Raw genomic sequence first — 20,057 nt, 5'->3', positions numbered from 1 at the left:
TAGGATGTATAGGATTTGACTAGGGGAAGGTCAAGAGAGAAAAGAAGAATAAAAATGTGGAATCTAAAATTTAAAACCTATAGAACTAGAGAGTAGAATAGTAATTGCTAGGAGCTGAAGAGTGGGTGTGGGGACATGTAAGACAAAGGGTACATGCATACAGTTATAAGATGAGTAAGTTCTGGAGCTGGAATCAACAGCATGGGGATTAAGTTAATAATACTGTGTTATATACTTGAAATTTGCTGAGAAAGTAGGTCTTACGTGTTCTCACCACAAAAAGAAAAGGTAACGATGTGGTTGTGTTAGTTAACTTGGTTGTGGTAATCATTTTACAATGTATATGTATATTAAATCATCACATTGTACACCTTAAAAAATCCTGTTGTACAACATAAATGTATGAGTTTTTATTTGTCAATTATACTTCAGTGAAGGTTGGTGGGGGAAAAAATGCACGAAACTAGAAATGAGCACACTGTGTCGTTGAGAGTATGGAAATGAAACAGAAGGATGTGCATCCATCCATTCCACAAACTGTACTGAAGGGCTACAGTATGATAAGCACTGGGGAGAAAAATAGTACGCAAAGCAGACAGCATTGTCCAGCTTTCTGTCACCCATCCATCCATTTATCCTATCTACCCATTTGATAAGTAGTTGTTGAGTGCTTACTCTGTGCCAAGCACTGGAATGGTGGTATCAAACCAGAGCTCTAGGGCTATGAGGGAACCCAGGTCTAGAGTGATCTAATTCTGACCCTTTCTGTGCACCAAATTCTGCTGCAGGCCACAGATGTAGCCCACTTTTCAGTCCTGGTTCTTCCTTGCATGCTCTGTTCCCATATCATTTGCGATATGGAACTTACCCTGGAGTTGGGGGATTTATCTAAGGAGTTGTTGCAGAAACAACTGTTTGTCCTTTATGTACTTTAGTACATGGAATTGGGAATGTGGATTAGGCTAGTGGTACTGAGGTTGAACAAGAATCATTTCAAAGCAGAGACCTCACCCAGATTTGATATTTGATAAGACTTTGAGGATGACAGAGATCTACAGTGAGTGAGATGCTGCGTGTTTTCTTGTCTGCTAATAGGAAGCATGTTGATGCAAAAGTCAAAGAGGAAAGTTAAGAGGAGAAGTTAAATGTGTTGGTAGAAGTCACTATGTCCTAGAAGCTAAATCTAGTATCTCAAGAGAAAATATGCTGCAGGCTTATTGGACAATTCACCCCAGTGCAGAATTGGGAAAAGACCAGCAGATCATTTGAGTGTGTTTGTTCCCCATTTAGTGACTGATTCTATTGTGCTTGGGCCCCAAGACTCAGTGATGGCATGAAGATTATTTTTCCTGATGTATCATGAGGATAATTGAGCCCTCAAGAAATTGCCTTAAATGCATGCCAAAAATAAGACAGACTGAAACATCTGGAGATTTCTGTGGAATTACACAAATGTGAACACACTAAGAAGTTGCAAAAGGCCAAGATGCCCACCGCTAGGATGGGCTGTGAGCCTGGGCTAAGCTGATCTCCACACACATCTGGGTGGCAGGGCTTTTTCATCATTTGTCTACTTTTGACATTCGTGTAACAGAATAATTTTGTGCACACATACAGAGGGAGTGAGAGTTAGAGGGAGAGAAGGAGGGAGATGTGTACATACTCAAATACATATGGATAAGGGACATTGTATCCCAAGCTATCCACATGTTTTGCAGGACTTTAAGTGTTTCACCAGATGTTTGAATTTATAGGTAATTGTTGCCTAATACTGTGTTGGTGAATTTTTCAGAATTTCTGAAGGCTGAAGTTCATCTACTTTCAGTGGCTATATGCTTCTTCCTTGGTGGTTGATTCTCATGCCTCAGGTGGTTTTAGCATTACTGATATGTTCTTGAATCCAAGAGAACACAGCTTTGGTGTAAACTTCAAGTAGGTTGTGTGGTTATCCAGAGGCATTAGCCTGGTCATTTTCTTCGAAGTTGAGTAGGTGGAAATAATTAATGGGCTGGTTTATTGACATGCATTGAGGCATTCTTCTCTTTGTGGTTTCAGTTACCAGCTTCAATAAACTAATTTCAGATTTTATCTGAAGCACCAGTAATTACGTGGGACAAGAAAATTTTCCACCCCAATGTAATCGGATAATGCTTATCACTATTGTCAGGCTAAATCTTAAACCTAGGACTGACACACAAGGCTTAATGCCTACATAAACCAGACTGTGTTTTACGCCTTCCTGAGGGTTTTCAAAAACAAGTTATCCTGATTCACTGACAAATGAATTCTGAGAAAGCAAAATAATGAGGAGAAAATGTTAGCAGCTTAGTTAAGCTTTGTTATGTGTTGGATGTGAGGAATAGATGAGAGCAAAATGAGGATGGGAGTTAGACCTGGGTTCAAATCTCCAGCTTAGCTGCATACAAGCTAAATGTCCTTGAGGAAGTTACTCAACTCTCTGAGCTTCAATTTCTTGTCTATAAAATGGACAAATAATACTCACCTTTGAGGACTACACTTGTGAATAATTTGGTGTGAAGCTAGCCTCTTTCTATCACCATTGGCATAATCTGTGAGTTCGTCAGTAAGTGTTACTGGCTGTGATGTCTTTAACTTTTGTTGTTCTAATTTTCCCTTTCACTTAGATGTAAACAAGTATCCAGCAAATTGTATCTTTTTATGATCCTGATTTTACAGGTGAGGAGACTAAAGGTCAAGTTTGGCTCAATGCAGTGCACCAGGATAGGAAGCATAATACAGTTATTACTATTATTGAGTTAACATCAAGGATTTGGGCCAGACAGCCTAAGTATTGAATCCTTACTTCACCACTTGCCAGTTATTTTTTGTTTCTCTGTTTGTCTAAATCTTGGGCAAGTTATTTAACTTCTCTATGGCTCAGTGTGCTGTAAGAGCCTGTAAGAATCAGGATAATAACAAGATTTACCTCCTAGATGTTTAAATGAGCTAGTTAAGGGGAAATACCTAGAACAGTGGTCAGCACATGGTAAACACTCAATAAATGTGACTATTATTAGCAGAACCAGCCTGTTTCTGCCAGCTCAGGACCTAGTTCTAATGGCCCTAAATGCAATGATATTTCCAGCATTTTGCTCTGACTTCCAAGAAGTCAACTTTGGAGCTTCTCTGAGCACGCCCTTCACTCTTTCAGTGCTTTTTGAGGAAAGGGGAAAGCACCACCCTCTGTATCAAGTATGACTCAAGTACATCACTACCTGAAGATGTGAAGATGGGCCAGATAACCTCTAATGATCTGGTGTCCCAAGAATACTACATCTGTCTTAAGTTCCTAGAGTCACTAAAACTAGCAGTTTTCCTTGGAGCATTTATAGTCCCATAGCAGTAGCAGAGGAAGAGAGCAGGCTTTTTGATCAGGAAGCCTGCTCTTATAAATTAACTTAAATGCTACTATACTCAAAACAATATGGCACTGACACAAGGATATAAATATAGGCCAAGTAACCTAGAAAGCCTGGAAGCAAATCTAATGTATATGGAAATACGTGATAAAAGTAACATTCACCTTGGTGGGGAAAATGGTTTATGTAGTAAATAATAATAGCATTATTCACTTTCTATCTGGAGAAAATCTTAGACCCTTATATATATACCAATTAATCTCTGACAGATTTTGAAAGTGAAACTGTAAAAAACTGTAACAATGAAAATATTTTTAACATTTTGGAAAGTATTTATAAACCTGTAGTTAGATATGTAATATCAAATAATAGAGAAAACTCAAAAAATTTATTCACAAAAAGATCAATAAATCCAACCCCCATATAATTTGAAAATCCCTAGATAACCAAATACCAAAAATGAAGTTAAAAGCTAGATACTAGATGAGGAGAAAATGTTATAGCATGTGACAGAGGGCTAATATTTGTAGAATTCAAATGATAGCTAAAACTTACATGATAAACACAAGTAACCCAGAGAAAACTTCATGAAGATGTTCAGAATAAAAATGCAAACAGCTAATGAGCATATGAGAAGATACTCAACCTTGGCAGTAGTAAGAAATGTAAATTAAATCAGTGAAATCCCGTCTTTCCTGTTGGATCACCATAGTAAACAAACAAACAAATAAATAGCATTCAGTGCTATGGAGGTTATGGGGAAATGGACATACCACACATAGCTGGTAGGAGCATAAATATTCATAGATACTGCCAGCAGCTTTTAAAGTCACCTGGCAGCATCTATTAGAATAAAAAAATGTGCATACCTTGACTAAACAATACTACCTTTAGGAATCTTTCCTACTGAAATGAAAGCAGTATTATGAAAAGTATACATTTGAAGACATTTATTGCAAACATTTATTTTCATGGTAAAATAAGATGGAAATAACCTTAATGCTTTCATTTAGGAAATGGTTTTAAAAAGTAGGGTGAATTCAAAGTTCTGTAGCCTTACACATGAATGAGTAGCTTTATGAGGAAGTGACATGGAGGACATTTGTGGCATATTGTTACTTGAAATAAAGAGTAATTTTTATAAATAGAACTTCTCTATGTGCAAGTGTATTTGGGTGTGTTTGTATGAAAATAGTGAAAGATGTTGACTGATGCCTAATAAACTGTTCATACCAATTACCTCCTGGGTGTCACTGAAAGGAAGGAGAGTGAGAGGACTACCTCTTGCTTTATATGCCTGTGTATTGTTTCACATGTTACCACATATGCATTACTTTGTATCTTTTGTCTGTCTGGTTGTTTACTTTAAAGAAAAGAACTGATCTCAAATTCTAGTCCCTCAATTTACTGACCAAGTGACCTTGGAAAGTCACTAAACCTTTTTAAGCCTTATTTTTCTCATCTGCAAAATAATGATAATTTTATTTCACAGGACTGTGGAAAGGATTAAGCAAGATATGTCAAGTTTCTAGCACAGAGCTTATTATGGTGAATGATAGCAAATGAAAACACTCCCTTCCTTCCCTTTGCTTCACCCTCAACTGATGTGTTTGCAGGAATGCAAGCCTGTGACCATATTAGAAACAAGCCCAAACAGGAGGATGAAGCTATTGTACTAACAATCTAACAACTTCCAGAAGCTAAATTAAAATGATTTTCTTTGGAGATAAAGCATCCCGGATGACCCCATCCCAGTGCTCACTCCTTCCATGCATCCAGACATGGAAAGTTATAGATCCAAAAAATAATTCCACATGGCTCATTAAAATTTTGCATGAGTTTAGTAACCAATACTATGTCCCAGAGTGTGCCTTGCTCTGAATTCAGGTTGGGTTGTGTGGGCATCTGAAAGCTGCCTCTCCTCCCTGTCCTGCCTGGAACCTTTACAATTTCTGTCTCTGGAATCACAGTGTTGGTGGCCACACCATTCCCCAGCATCCCCTCACTGGACTCCTTCTTCAATGTTCATTGAATACTTGTTATAGAAATGACATTATGTTAGGCCTTTTATAAACCTGTTCTCACTTAAGCTTCTCAGCAACTCTGTGGAGTGTCATCTTCATTTTATAGATGGAGCAACTACAGCAAGCTACAGCTGTAGAAGGTCTAACCCACTGCTTGAGGTTGCATGGTAAGGATGTGGTCACAGTCTTTCTCCTATCCAATAATAACTCTCCAAGTTGGGGAAGTCAGAAGATCCAATGGCTTAAAAATCTTCTTGCATAATAGTCATTGAATTCCAGCAATAATTTTTCTCAATTTCTTGGAAGACTTTAGTCTTTTAACTAGTTATAAGACTTCTATGGCTTGTAGCTTCTATTCATACTTTCAGGCTGAACTCAAAGTTCTTCTCGTTTAGTGAGGCTGACCCTAGCACTTGAGGAAAGAATCAGGCTCATTTACTCCCCTGTCTGCATTTAGGCTTTAGAATTCGCACACCTTAATTCTAACACTTACAGTGTTTTATTATAACATGATTTGTTAGCTTGCCTGTCTTCCCACCGTTTGAGGTGTCCGTTAGAATGGGGGCATTTTTTAAATCTAGCTCATTGGGGATGTTCCATTAATTTTTTAGACAAATGTACAAATTAATGATTATGTATTAAAAGGGATATTTGCAACTTTTTAGAGGTCCTCAAGTGAGAGAATGAGAAACCTAGTTAGAGGCCCTCCCTTTAATATACATATATCAGATTCCCAGCAACGGAAGAAGACTCCAGCATCAAAGGAGTTATTCAAAGCCAATTCCCCTTATGAAATAAATTTGAAATCAGAAAGGGGCCGAAAGCCTGCAGCAGTGGGTATTTTAAACATGCTCATTAATAATGGCTCAAACTGGAGATTTATTGCAGTTGAGAACAGGGAAAGGGACAGTAAATCAGCTTTGGTGAGGAAAAGAGCAAGGAAAAGATATGAGTTCTTATTTAAAATGTATTCATATGCTTTATAACCCTAAAGTAGAGATTGCTGTATTGAAGTGGAAGCCTTTATTTGTAGGATTGACTTCCCTGAGAATATGTTTTATGCCAATATTCATTTTCCCAGCTTTCATTTGCTTTCCTTTGGCCAGAAAGTTGGGGACTTAGTTCATTGCTTGAAAGCAAGAAAAGATTGCCTTAGCTTAGTCTCTTTATGAAAATATTCCTTGCTTCAAATGATTACTTGTCTCGCACTAGTTGGATCATAGGAAAATGCTATTTTATTGGCACATATGTTGACGAGAAGTTTTTAAAACATTCAATTAGCTGTGCCTTCAAGATAGAATTTAAACAAACCCAAAGCAATAGGATTAAATTCACATAAAAACCCACCTGTTGCTTGGAAACCAATTATTTTCCCACTCAAACTACTCCACGGGTAATCAAGCTCACTCTTGGCTGTATTCCAACCAAGACAGACTACATGCTTTTAATTCATAAATCAGACCATGGTTCTCCCTTGCCCAAAACCTTCAGTGACTTTCCAGTATATTAGAGTAAAATTCAAATGCCTTATTGTGGTCTGCAAAGCCCTGAGATATCTGTCCCTGATCAACCTGGCCAACCTCATCTCATCTCACTTTTCTTTTCATCTGCCTCATCAAGTTCAAGTTAACCGGCTTCCTCTCCATTCCTTGAACACATCAGCCTCTTCTCTGCCAAGACCTGTTCCTCTTCTCTGTGTTGGACACCCTCTTCCCTGCTGCTCTTCAAGAGAGACTCCTCCCAGTCCTTCCAGGGTGTGCTGGATGTCACATCCAGAGAAATTATCCCTGACAAATTATCCCTACCTAGGTTATCTCCCCCATCTACACTGTATTTTATAATTCATTACTGTTTAACTGTTTCTACAGCATACTTGCAAAAAGTTCTAATTACATAGATATGCATATATAAACTTGGAGATGAATAATATCTCCCATTTTCCCCACTAGACTTCAAGATCCATGAGAGCAGGAGTCACATTACTGCTTACCCAGAACTGATGACAGTGTCTGGCACCTAGAGTAGGTCCTCAGTAAATGTCTGCTGCTTGAATTCTAATGCCTGACACATCATCACATAAAATGAACACTTTTTAATTGAGTTTGTCTTGTTCCCATAGGATTGAGCAATTCACATATTGCATAAGTTAATTCCAAGTGCCAAACTCCCTGCCCACAACAGCATGGAATTTGCAAATTCTGCTGAGATGACAAATGACAATTCAGGACAAATGAATAAGTAGGATGCCTAAAAGCTCAGACTGACTTTGGAGTATCTTCTCTAGGATAAAAATGTCATCAAAAAATTTTTTAACTCAATATCAGACTTGATTCCTCTATTTTGAACTATTTCTGCCTCTTTCTCTTTCTCTCTATTTCTTCTCTCTACTTATTTGAGTAAGCAGCTGATAGGTTTTGCTTTGAGTTTTCCATGGCTCATGTTTTACGCAGCTGAAGCCACAGTCACTGAGCATCTTTCATAGCTCACTGGACCCAGAGCCAAGAGACCGTTTGGGATTTGTAGTTTATGGTAACAATGACAGCATTGCTTTGGGGAAATGTTTTGGCAAAATAACACATAGCTGTGAAGCAGCAGTGAAGTTCCATTGTTTAGGCTCCATGAAAATCAATTTGCAAAAATATCCAAGTCTAGTGTGTGTTCTAGTTTATATGTAAATTAAAAGATTGTGTGGAAAGGATTCTAGAGATGATGCCATTTAAACATTTCAGAGCCATTGTCCATTAATTAGAGTAATTCTCATTCAATTTTACTTTATTTACATTTATATTTTTCTCAACAATAAGCTATATCAGTCAAGCTAGAAAGAGACACATTAGCTAATAAACCATAATGACTGATGCTTTAAAAAATGACAGAAAGTTTAAAATTTTGATTTATTTAGACAACTGTAGAAATTAAGAGAAAAATAATTCAACAATAATTCTCTAAATTTGGAAACAGAAGTAATGCCATAGCATTCTACAAAGCCACTTCTGTCTCAGGGGTGACATGAGGTGCTTATAAACCTGAAGGATCAAAAATATGGAACATAGCTAAGTATTAGAATCTTGGGGATAACTGAGAATTCTGCATAAATCCAGAGGGAGCATTTCTTACTCTAAATCTTGAAGCCTTAGCTTGCTTGTCCAGCCTTACGCTTCAGGTAAAGTCTGTTGGCTGACTCCTATGCTCCAATAAACTTGGGCACCCCACACCTCTGTTTTCACAGCCTTCCTCCCATAGCATTTCCCTAGAACCTAGATTACATCACATTTATAGACTTATTCCTGTCTATTTGGCACCTGAGTTCCCTGGAGTAGCTTTGACACCTTAATTATTGTCCCAAAATGTAATAAGGATTTAAGAACATTGACTTCTTTCATCTGGACTGAAACTTGCCTAATCCAGCTCCTCACGAGCAGTCGCCCCCATTAGGTCTCCGTGGGACCCTACAGATGAGACCCAAACACATTCTCTCTTGCCTAAATTGAAGCCTTTTTCTATCTAGCCAAAGTTGAACAGCTTTTTATTTTAATCCTAACTTTATTTGGGATGATTGACATTTAAAGAAGTTTGATTTGAAACTTTGTACTTGAAATTTATTTTATCAAAGTCCTGAATGAAAAAAAAAAAGATGCAGCCTAGGATACTTTACCCAGCAAGGCTATCCTTTAAAATAGAAGGAGAGATAAAGAATTTCACAGACAAGCAAAAACTAAGAGTTTAGCAACACTAAAACCATGCTAAAAGAACTATTGAAAGTTCTACTCTAAATAGAAAAGAAGCAGGATGCTACAGAAATGAGAAACTCATAACTGGAAAGGTGGTAACTACCATGCATTACAAATAGAATAAACACAAAATTGTAAAAGAAGACATCTAAATCATTAAGAGTGGGAAAGGGAAGCAAGAAAATATAGAGTTTTTTTTTCTTTTTTTTTAATTTGTAGATAATGTTACTCTTGATTTGCCAAAAAGAAATGGTAGCAAAAGACATTTAATGGCCATGACAACAATGTAACTCTGAAACTCCAGATCCAAAAATCTGCTCATGTATGGAGCCTGCTGGGGAGGAAGGGAATTAGAGCAGTGGGGGTGTAGTAGTACTTGGAATCTTGAGACCTGGGTATTGGGTCTTACCCTTTCCTTTCCTATATCTCCCTGGCTGTGAGGACTTGAGTACTTTTTTCTGCCTTTTAGGCTTTAGTTTCATGTATTCTATATGAATTAATGATTAGATGATCTCTAAAGTGGCCTTTGTTTCTGAAAGACTATTAATTTGTGGCTGATTTAAAATGAGTAATCTAATGGTGAATCAACTTTGATACCCCTTCCAGAGTGGAGCTAATGAGGGACACAGCTGAGCAAGAGAGAGTGTTTCTTTGTTATTCTTCAATTGGCTAAGCAGGTGGTTAGAACCAGACACCCAGGCCTCGATAGTGAAGTGGGCATATAAAAGCCCTGAAACTGTCATAAAGAATGCTATGCCCAATGAAAGCAAAGGCAGATGTTCACATAAAGTTTTTGCCGTTCATGTTTTTGTGGAGGTCCTTTTGGAGTGTGAAGTTTATTATCAATGCACAGCAGCATCTGCCTACCCATGTTGCCTTGTAATAGCAGTCTTGCAAACTATTTATAGGGTTGGAATTATTTTGTTAATAATTTTTATTGGAGTAGATGAAATGTAATATGCACCAGCTGTTACTACATTTATCATGCATCTGCCTGCCAGGGAAGGCCTCCCAGGACATCATGGATGGCCTGATTGTCAAAGAGGTTATTGTCTCGCAGGCTGTTAAAGACAAAAGGGGACTGTATTCATTTCCTATTATGATTCTAACAAATACTCTCAACTTAGTGACTTAAAACAGCACAAATGTATTATCTTAGAGTTTGGGAGGTGGTAGGTCTGGAATGAGTCTCATGGGGTTAAAATCAGTGTCAGAGCCTGGTGTTCCTTTTGGAGGCTCTAGGGGAAAAATCTGTTGCTTTGCTTATTCCAGTTTGTAGAGGCCACCTGCATTCGTTGGCTTGTGTCCTCATCCTCCATCTTCAAAGCCAGGATCTTCTGTCCTCTCTGACCTCTCTTTCCAACCTTAAATATTTTCTCTGTATCTCTGACCCTCCTACACCTCTTTCTTTAAAAAGACCTTGTAATTACATTGGGCCCAGATAATCCAGGATAATCTACTCATCTCAAGATCCTTAACAATTTCTGCCCAGTACCTTTTACAATGTAAGGTAACATATTCACAGGTTCTGGGGTTAGGATGTGGACATCTCTGGAAGGGGCCATTATTCAGCATAGAGACAAACCAAGGCCCAAGAAATAAATGGCTTATCTAAGGTCACACAGCTGATTTGTGGCAGTGCCATGACTGTATCCCCGGCATCGTCATCTGCCATGTTTATGTGTCACACTGACAAAAAGAGAGGTCGGAACATGCACTAATGGAGGTGTTATTTTTATAATAAACTTGAAATGATTGAGGAATAGTATAAAATTGTCAGTTATTTTAGAGATGATAGACGTTTGTATTTTTTTAAATACATTTTAATGAGCTTTCTTAAATATTATAATTACTGCTAGGTCATGGTACCTTCTAAAGAAAAACTGACTTGCAGTGATAAAATAGCTTAACTAATGTTGGGAAATGGAAGTGCCAGGGAAGCACATGTACATATTTTTCTCTCCACTCTTCTTTCCCCTCCTTCTCTTTCTCCATGTTACAACTCTGGCCATTGCTGCCATTTTGAAAATCAGTTACAGCTGGGCAGCCAATTCAAACTTTTTAAATTAAAGAGAGTGGAACCACCAGAGGCTTATTGCCATAGGTTAAACCAAATTAGATATTTGCCATATTTCATAATGAAGCTCTCCTTATTTTGGTATTGAAATATTTTTTTAAGAATATAAGGAACTTAGTTTTAGCTCTCCCATTTTGGCTCAATAATTGCCTGTAACAATTAAAAGGGTTACAGAATTTTGGGTTTAGATGAGACTAGACATACCATCTAGCCCAATTCGTCTCTCTTTCACAGTATCCTTGGCAAGTATTTGCCATACTCCTCTCTGGCCTCAGTTTTCTCTGTCCATGACACAGGAAGGAATGATGGCTACTGTAAATTATAGGGCATATTAAGTTTGAGTTTTTGAGAGGACAGGTACATTTGAAAGTATTGTGACTTTACTGTTAAGCTCATATTCTCTAGGAATTTCTCCATTGCTGCAGAGTTTGGTGCCCCTCATCTAGAGTTTCATAGTACACTTGATTTAACCTCATCCCACACCCCACCCTCAGTGTGGTAATTATATTCCTTCCTTGAAATTCAAACCTAACTTAGTGCTGGACATACAATAGGGGCTCACTGTACTGTTGATGGATGCTGTGGATGGATGAGTGAATGATAACCATATAATCTCATAGGCATATAGAGGACACATGGATCCAAAGCCTTAATAATGATACTGAAGGGACAAGAAAAGGTTGAAGACATAGTCTCTTACCTTTATTGACATAAAATTAGTAGATTGGCTCCCCACTGCTTTGCTAACCTACTTAAAAGGAAGAAAATAGGATTAGAAATTACTTTAGAAATTTATTTTAGTAGATTCTTTAATGTGACACTGAAGACAAGTAGACATTTTCCCTTTGGATATTTATACTTAGCACTCAATGTCATCTTTTTCTGCTTATCAGTGAACACATCCTTCAGCTGCTGGTACGTTAAGTCAAGTTTCCAAGCTCCCGTCTGGCATTTGACTGGGGATCATAAAATAATTCACTCCCTCTGCTCGGTCTTGACAACCCATAGAATAATACCTTGTATATGTCAAATGCTACTTTCATTGAAAAGCTTATAATGCTTTGTATCTAGAACTAGGTTGATTCCCATATCATTCCTGACAAACAGAAAAGCAGAGCATCAACTCAGGGGTTGCTAAACATTTAGTGCACCTCAATGTGAAAAGATGATGGGGCTGGACTCTGCCATTCTTCCTGCTGAGGCATTCATCTTTAGACATTATGAAGTTAAGACTTAGAGAAATTGACCAAGATTCAGGCCAGGAAACTGCCATAGCAAGAGCCAAGGATCTCTAGGGGTGGGAAACATTAGATGGCTGTCTTTGATTTTATGACTTTTGTCCATAGCTCTTTTTATATCATTTCCCCAGCCTTCCACCCAGCCTGATTCTATAACTTCTTTTTGTTTCTAGTTCCTTCTTTCTGGGGATTGGTGAACTCAGCTTGGAATCTTTGCTCTGTGGGGAAACGGCAGTCTCCAGTGAACATTGAGACCAGTCACATGATCTTCGACCCCTTTCTGACACCCCTTCGCATCAACACTGGGGGCAGGAAGGTAAGCAGCCATGTTACTTCCATTGTGAAGTTGAGGAAGGGAGAGATGCTGATTCTGGAAGCCAGTCGTCCAGTCCTTCATGTCTGCGATGAGTTTCTTTCCACCCAAGAGTAATATCGCAGTCTTCAGGCCTACTTCCAACAAGTATAATTATGTCTAAATCGTGCTTTTTCTGCCTACCTGGTCAAACCCTCCCTGGCAGTTGCCTGATGTCCTGCCCCTTGGTAGCCAAGAAAGGTCAGGAAACAGTGTTGCCTCCCCTGTATATCATGCTGGGAAAATTCTTCCTCTCAGAAACCCCTTTACTGTTTTTTGGGTTTTTTTAATTCCAATAAAGTAAAAAAAAAAAATTAACAAAAGTAAAATCAAACATTTATCATCCTGGAAGGAAAAACAAATAAAAATCACAAATGATTTATAAGAAAATCAATAATTAATCTTCCTATGGTTTGCTGGCTAAGAATCCTAGCTGCACAGAGATGCTGAACTGTGCTTTAAGGTTCTCACACCAGCATCCCTGCCTCCCACTCCTTACCCTATGATGAGCTCCTTGTTAATTTGTGGAAGAGCATAATGTCCATGGGGTCTTCTCATCAGCGGAATCTAAAGTTTCTCTTGGTGGTTTATCTATACTTGGCTTGGCTACTTTTTACTGTTGAGTAGATTGTTGAAGGTGGAAAAAAACACACACAGAAAGTTGTGTTTGAAGGTGATATAGCTTTTGTGAACCAAGGAGGAATGGAAAATCATCTGTGTGCAAGAAATTGGGGTTAAAATTATGGATAACTTTTGCTGCTGTGGGCAACTGATTCTCCAGGGTTTGAGCTCCTTGGGCTCTGCTCTCTACTCTGCTTATGCAATTTGTTCACCTGAATCACCACAAGTTTGTAAGTAATCTTTTTGCCTTCTGATATATTAGAATATTTTTCTCTTATCACATAGTTTTCACCAAAAAAAGAAAAACAAAAAGAATGACTCATCAAAGTGTTGCTAGTGACTTTGACTTAGGTCACAAGGCAAGATTTAAAGGACTTTGCACATGGTTGAGACTATTTAGCTAAGTTGTGTTTGTGTACTGTTTTAAATATGACTTAGGAAGCATGTTTGTAGAAAGGTCCTATATAGCTCATGTAGTTTGTTGCTCTGATTCCATAGAAAACTAACCTACCTTACTTAATGTTTCATTTGCACTTTTACTTTTACAAACCTTAAAGGGAACTTGACTTGCAGTCTACATATACCTCCCTCCAAAAGGGTGAATCATTTAAGTCAAGTAATGAGCATGTATAGATTCACTGACCAGTATTCAAGAAGCACAAGTTGCAGTTTTGAGTATTCAGCCATTCTTTCTTTCTTGGAGACGGTGATGGAGGGAATAACTGTATTCTAGGCAAAAGGAAAAATGGTGGGGGAAAAAAAAAAAAAAACACAAACTAGAAGGAAGACTGGTACCTGAATTCCAGAAATTGCCTGAAAGATGGCCAGCAAGGCTGAAGCATAGAGACCAAAGAGGATGTGGTAGGGAGATAAGAATAGAAGAAGAAGGCAGAGACCAGATCCTGAGGCCATGTTAAGGAACTGGATCTTTTTTGTAAGAGTATGGCAAGAATTTGAAACATTTTAAAGTAAATAATACATAAGGAGTTGGATGGAAAAGGAAGTAAGCTAACACAAATAACGGTTATATAAGTTTCACTTTCCATCAGACTATCATAGAAAAAAATCTTGATGTGAAAGAAATAAAATTTTAAAAAAAACTAATTTGAGCAGCTTCTCTCTAAAATTTATTGGGAAAGAAGAGAATGATAGCCTGGAGTTAAAAATCACTCAGAAGTTATATTCTTTTTTGGTGTTTTTTGTTGTTATGTGATTTAAAATATATACTTTCAATTAAGTAAAGTGTACCTGATCCAAATCAATTTTCAAATGCACTGGAGTTTTGAATTTTGGAAACATTTACTTTTGGCAAAGTAAATATTTATATCTGGCCTGGTTTGTGTTGTCAGCTGTTTGAAGAGCTGAAAACTGTCTGATGGTTTCCTTTGCATTTATGAAAGGTGGAAAATAAAATTTAGACGGTAGTAGGATAAACTAACTGGTAATAAAATGCCTAAACCTGGTAGACAATAGATAAATCATGTTTGTAATGTTCTTGAGGATAGGGTTTAATGAGTTAGACACTTATTTTGAGAGTAAGAATTCAAATCACTGACTCTGAATTTAGTTTTTCCTTGAAGAAATGCGTCTCCAACTCAAAAGGTTTAAAAACCTCCCTGAAAGACTGGGAGGTTTTGTAGAATTTGGGCAAGCTGCCATATTTTGAAATCTGACATCAACTGGGTATCAACATCTTAAATGCGTCCCAGTCATTATGTATTTTATGTCATATTTTTATCCATGAGCATTATTCTTGCTCATGTTTAATGTACCTTATTTACAAACCCTTGAAGCAGCTCTACTGCAGTCCCTGAATGTGTTACTGTGTTGTTTGAACATATTTGACCTGGCATAGGGCTTGGATGATGAATTAGAGGCTTTTTAAAGCATGAACCAGGACTGAAATTCAATGTGAACACAAGAATACAAAGAATAGTAATAGATGAAAATAAAAACACATCGTGTTTTGGATATAAAAAATATTTATTTTACTTGAACAATATGGTTTCTTTTACCTTTTATGTTGCTTATTTGCAATGGTAAATTTTAAACGGTGTTTGTTTTTTCTTGAAGAAGAGTACTTTTTACCCAGTTGTCCATATCTGACACATAGGATTCTCATGGACAAAATCCAAAATAATTGTACTTTCAAGCAGTGCTCACTTATGGTTGGGTTGTGTAGGAATATAAGAATCCTACTTTGGGAGAAGTGTGGCCAAGATGGAGTAGGAAAACCCTGAGTTTACATCTTGCCATGGGCACACCAAAATTACAATTATTTACAGAGCAACTGTCTACAAAAATAACCTCAAGAATAGTTGAAAGACTGTCCACAACTAAAGAAGGAACTACAATGTGTTGGGTAGGAAGGGTGGAGACATGATATATAGTTAAGAAAGACACCCCTGTGTAGGCAATCACAAATGCAGAAGTTTTCCCCAGGAAGCAAAGGGGAAAAGCCCCATATTATTGGTCCTGCCCAGCTAAAGGGTCCTGCACCAGGAAGATTAGCCCTCAGGATGCCTGGCTTTGAAGGTCAGCAGGGCTTGCCTATGGGAGAGTTGGAGTGCTGTAGGAAATAGAGACTCTGCTCTTAATGGATGCATACCAAATCTCACACACTAAAGATCCAGGGAAGAAGTGGTAATTTGAAAAGAGCCTGAATCACTTGCTGATTTTGAAGAGCTTCCCAGAGAGGCAGAAGGGAACTGGGGCTCACCTTGGAGACATAGATACTGGCGGCAGCTGTTTGGGGGATCTTACTCTACCATAAGGACACTGGCACTTGCAAGCACCATTTTAGAGTTTTCATTCTATTGTATCAGTTCCAGGGTCTTAGACATCAACCAGTGGGCTAGCACCACTCTAAGAGCACCCCAGACTCCAAAATCAGCTGCCCCAGGAGCAGGTCTAGACCACCAGCAGGACAGCATCATCCCAATGACCCTCCCAGGCCGACGAAGCCAGCTGTGCTGGGACCCAGGCCAACCCACCAGTGAGCCAGCAGTCATCATATGAAGCAGGGCCTGGTGGCCTAGCGGGCAGAACCCAGCCCCACCTACCAGCATACCCACAGTAGTTGACCCTGCCACAAGAGAAGGGCCCACGCAGCCCACAGATGTGGCATATAGCTCTAGTTACCAATGGAGAAAGTGCTGCTGGTCCCCGTAGGACATTTCCTACATAAGGCCACTTCTCCAAAATCAGGGAATATTATGAAATTTTCTATATAAAGAGAAATAAACACAGAGAGTAGTCAAAATGGGGAGACAGAGAAATATGTACAAGAAAGGAATAAGACAAAACTGTAGGAAAAAAATTAAACAAAATGGAGATAAGCAATCTACCCAATAAAGTTTTCAAGGTAATAATCAAGATGCTTAATGAATTCAGGAGAAGAATGGAGGAACACACTACTGAAAAGTGTAACAGAGTTAGGAGATATAAAAACGAACCAAACCAAGCTGAAGAATACAATAATTGAAATTTTAAAATATACTATACTTCAATAAAAAAGATAAAAATCACAGTGGAAGGAATCACAATAGATTAAATGATACAGAGGAACAGATCAGCAAACTGGAAGAGAGCAGTGGGAATCACTCTAGCTGAAAAGAAAAGAGGGAAAATAAAGAATTTTATAAAATGAAAATAGTTTAATAGATCTCTGAGACAACATCAAGCACAATAATATTCATATTACAGAGGTCTTAGAGGAGAAAAGAGGAAGAAAGGGACAGAGAACTTATTTGAAAACATAGTAGCTGAAAACTTCCATAACCTGCAAAAGGACACAGATATCCAGGTCAAGAAGCACAGAGAGTCTCAAAGAAAATGAAGACAAAAAGGGCCACACCAAGACATTGCAATTAAAATAGCAAAAATTAAAGATAAATACAGAATATTAAAAGCAGTAAGAGAAAAGCAACTAGTTATGTACAAGGAGCACCCCATAAGTGTATCAGTGGTTTTTCAGCAGAAACCTTACAGGCTAGAAGGGAATGGCACAATATATTCAAAGTGATTAAAGGAGAAAATCTACAACCAAGAATACTCTACCTAACAAAGCTATAATTCAAATTTGAAGGAGATAATGAGTTTTAGAGACAAGAAAAACTAAGAGAGTTCAGCACCACTAAATGGCTTTATACGAAATTTTAAAGGGACTTATCTAAGCAAAAAGAAAAGGTCACAACTAGAAATATGAAAAATGTACAAGGAAAAATCTCATTGGAAAAGGCAAATATGCAGTAAAAGTAATAAATCAACCACTTATAAAGCTAGTAGAAAGGTTAAAAAACAAATGTAGTAAAATTATACCCACAATAAATAGTTAAGGAATACACAAAAGAGAAAGATGTAAAATATTAAACATTGTGGGGGAGGTGAAAAATACAGAATTGTTACAATACGTTTGAGCTTAGGAGACTATCAATTTTAAATAATCATATATTGCTATATATAAACCTTATGGTAATCACAAACCAAAAATCAATAACAGACACACACAAAAGAGAAAGGAATCCAAAAGTAGCACTAAAGATAGTCATCAAATCACAAGGAAAGAGAGCAAAAGAAGAAAGGAACAAAAAAAGGACTACACAAGACAATGCCAAAACAACTAATGGTGATAAGCACACACTTATCAATAATTACTTTAAATGTAAATGGACTAAATGTCCCAATCCAAAGACAGAGTGAGTAAACAAATAAAAAACAAGACCCATATATATGGTGCCTACAAGAGACCTACTTCAGATTTAAAAACATACACTGACTGAAAATGAGGGATGGGAAAGTTATTCCATGCAAAAGGAAATGAAAAGAAAACAGGAATGGCAACAGACAAAGTAGAGTTTAAAACAAAGACTGTAACAAGAGGCAAAGAAAGATATTATGTGATGATCAAGGGAAAAATCAATGAAGATGAAACAAAGATAAATAGAAAAACTGACAGTAACTCAACAATAAGGAACTTTAACAACCCCACTGACATCATGATAGATCATCCAGATAGGAAATCAGTAAGGAAACACTAGCCTTAAACAACACATTACATAAGACAGTACAAACAGATATATACAAAACATTTCATCTAAAAGCAGCATAATACACATTCTCTTCAGATGTATATGGAACATTATCCATGATAGATCACATACAAGGCCACAAAACAAATCTCAATAAATTTAAGAAGTTTTAAATTATATCAAGTATCATTTCTGATCACAAGGGTTTGAGACTACAAATCAACTACAAGGAAAAACTGCAAAAAACACAAACATGAGGAGTCTAAACAATACAGTACTAAACAACCAATGAGAAATCAAAGAATAAATTTAAAAAGTACCTAAAGACACATGAAAATGGAAACACGTGGTCTAAAATCTATGAGACACAACAAAAGCAGTTCTAAGAGGGAAATTTATAGTGATACAGGCCTCCCTCAGGAAACAAGAAAAATCTCAAATACACAATCTATCCTTACACTTAAAGGAATTACAAAAAGAACAAACAAAATCCAAGGTTACTTGGAAAGAAATAATAAAGACCAGAGCAGAAATAAACAAAAAGGACACGTTAAAAAATAATAGAAAAGGTCAACAAAATTGAGAACTAGTTCTTAGAAAAGATAAACAAAACTGATAAACTTTAGCAAGACTCCAAGAAAATAGAGGAGCCAAACCAATAAAATCAGAAATGTAAGAGAAGAAGTTATAACTAATACCACAGAAATACAAAGACTCATGAGAGAGCATTGTGGACAATTATATGACAAAAAAATCGACAATGTAGAAGTCGTGGATAAATTCCTAGAAACTTGCAGTCTCCCAAGATGGAATTAGGAAGAAACAGAACATATGAACAGACCAATTATCAGTAATGAAATTGAATCAGTAATGAAAAACTCCTAACAAGCAGAAGTCCAGAACTAGATGGCTTCACAAGCCATTCTACCAAACATTTAAAGAACAGTTAACAATTCTACCAAACATTTAAAGAATAGTTAACAATTATCTTCTCCAACTATTTCAAAAATTGAAGAGACAGGAAGTCTTTTGAACTCACTCTATGAGGACACCATCACCCTGATACCAAAACCAGAAACCACAAAATAGATTATTACAATCCAATGTCACTGATGAGATAAGATGCAAAAATCCTCAACAAAATATTAGCAAATCAAATTCAACAATTATTAAAAAAGGTCACACAACATGATCAAGTGAGTTCTGCCCCAAGGATGCAAGGATGCAAGGATGGTCCAATATCTGCAAATTGATTAATGTGATACACCACATTAACAAAGTGAAGAATAAAAAATCAAATGACTAACTCAATGGGTGCAGGAAAAGCTTTTGACAAAATTCAACATCCATCTACGATTAAAAAAAAACCCTCTCAGCAAAGTGTAGAGGGAATATACCTCAACATAATAAGGGCCATATATGACAAGCCCACAGTTAACATCACACTCAGTGGTGAAAAGCTGAAAGCATTTCCTTTAAGGTCAGGAACAAGACAAGAATGCCTTTTCTCACCACTTTTATTCAATACAATATTGGAAATTCTAGCCACAGCAATTAAACAAGAAAAAGAAATAAAAAGCATACAAATTGGAAGGGAAGAAGTA

The 20,057-nt window shown here is 37.3% G+C and overlaps 1 protein-coding gene and 1 long non-coding RNA gene across 2 annotated transcripts in view; one reads left to right on the top strand and one right to left on the bottom strand.

Moving 5' to 3' along the window:
• The window catches only part of CA10 (carbonic anhydrase 10), a 511,272-nt gene that overhangs the window by 189,275 nt on the left and 301,940 nt on the right, over positions 1–20,057 (top strand). The window contains exon 3 of the mRNA XM_032457987.1: positions 12,624–12,766. Coding sequence (XP_032313878.1) covers positions 12,624–12,766 — 143 coding nt within the window. The remainder of the gene's footprint in view (positions 1–12,623; positions 12,767–20,057) is intronic.
• On the bottom strand, positions 16,148–19,771 carry LOC116656857. The gene is made up of 3 exons (XR_004311864.1): positions 19,533–19,771; positions 19,489–19,491; positions 16,148–16,158 (listed from the first exon to the last, which is right to left on the bottom strand). It is a non-coding gene; the product is annotated as an uncharacterized LOC116656857 (long non-coding RNA).

Source organism: Camelus ferus, chromosome 16 (assembly GCF_009834535.1).
Source record: "Camelus ferus isolate YT-003-E chromosome 16, BCGSAC_Cfer_1.0, whole genome shotgun sequence".
Lineage (NCBI taxonomy): Eukaryota > Metazoa > Chordata > Mammalia > Artiodactyla > Camelidae > Camelus > Camelus ferus.
Note: the sequence above shows the minus strand (reverse complement) of the source record. Positions and strands in the feature narration are given on the sequence as shown.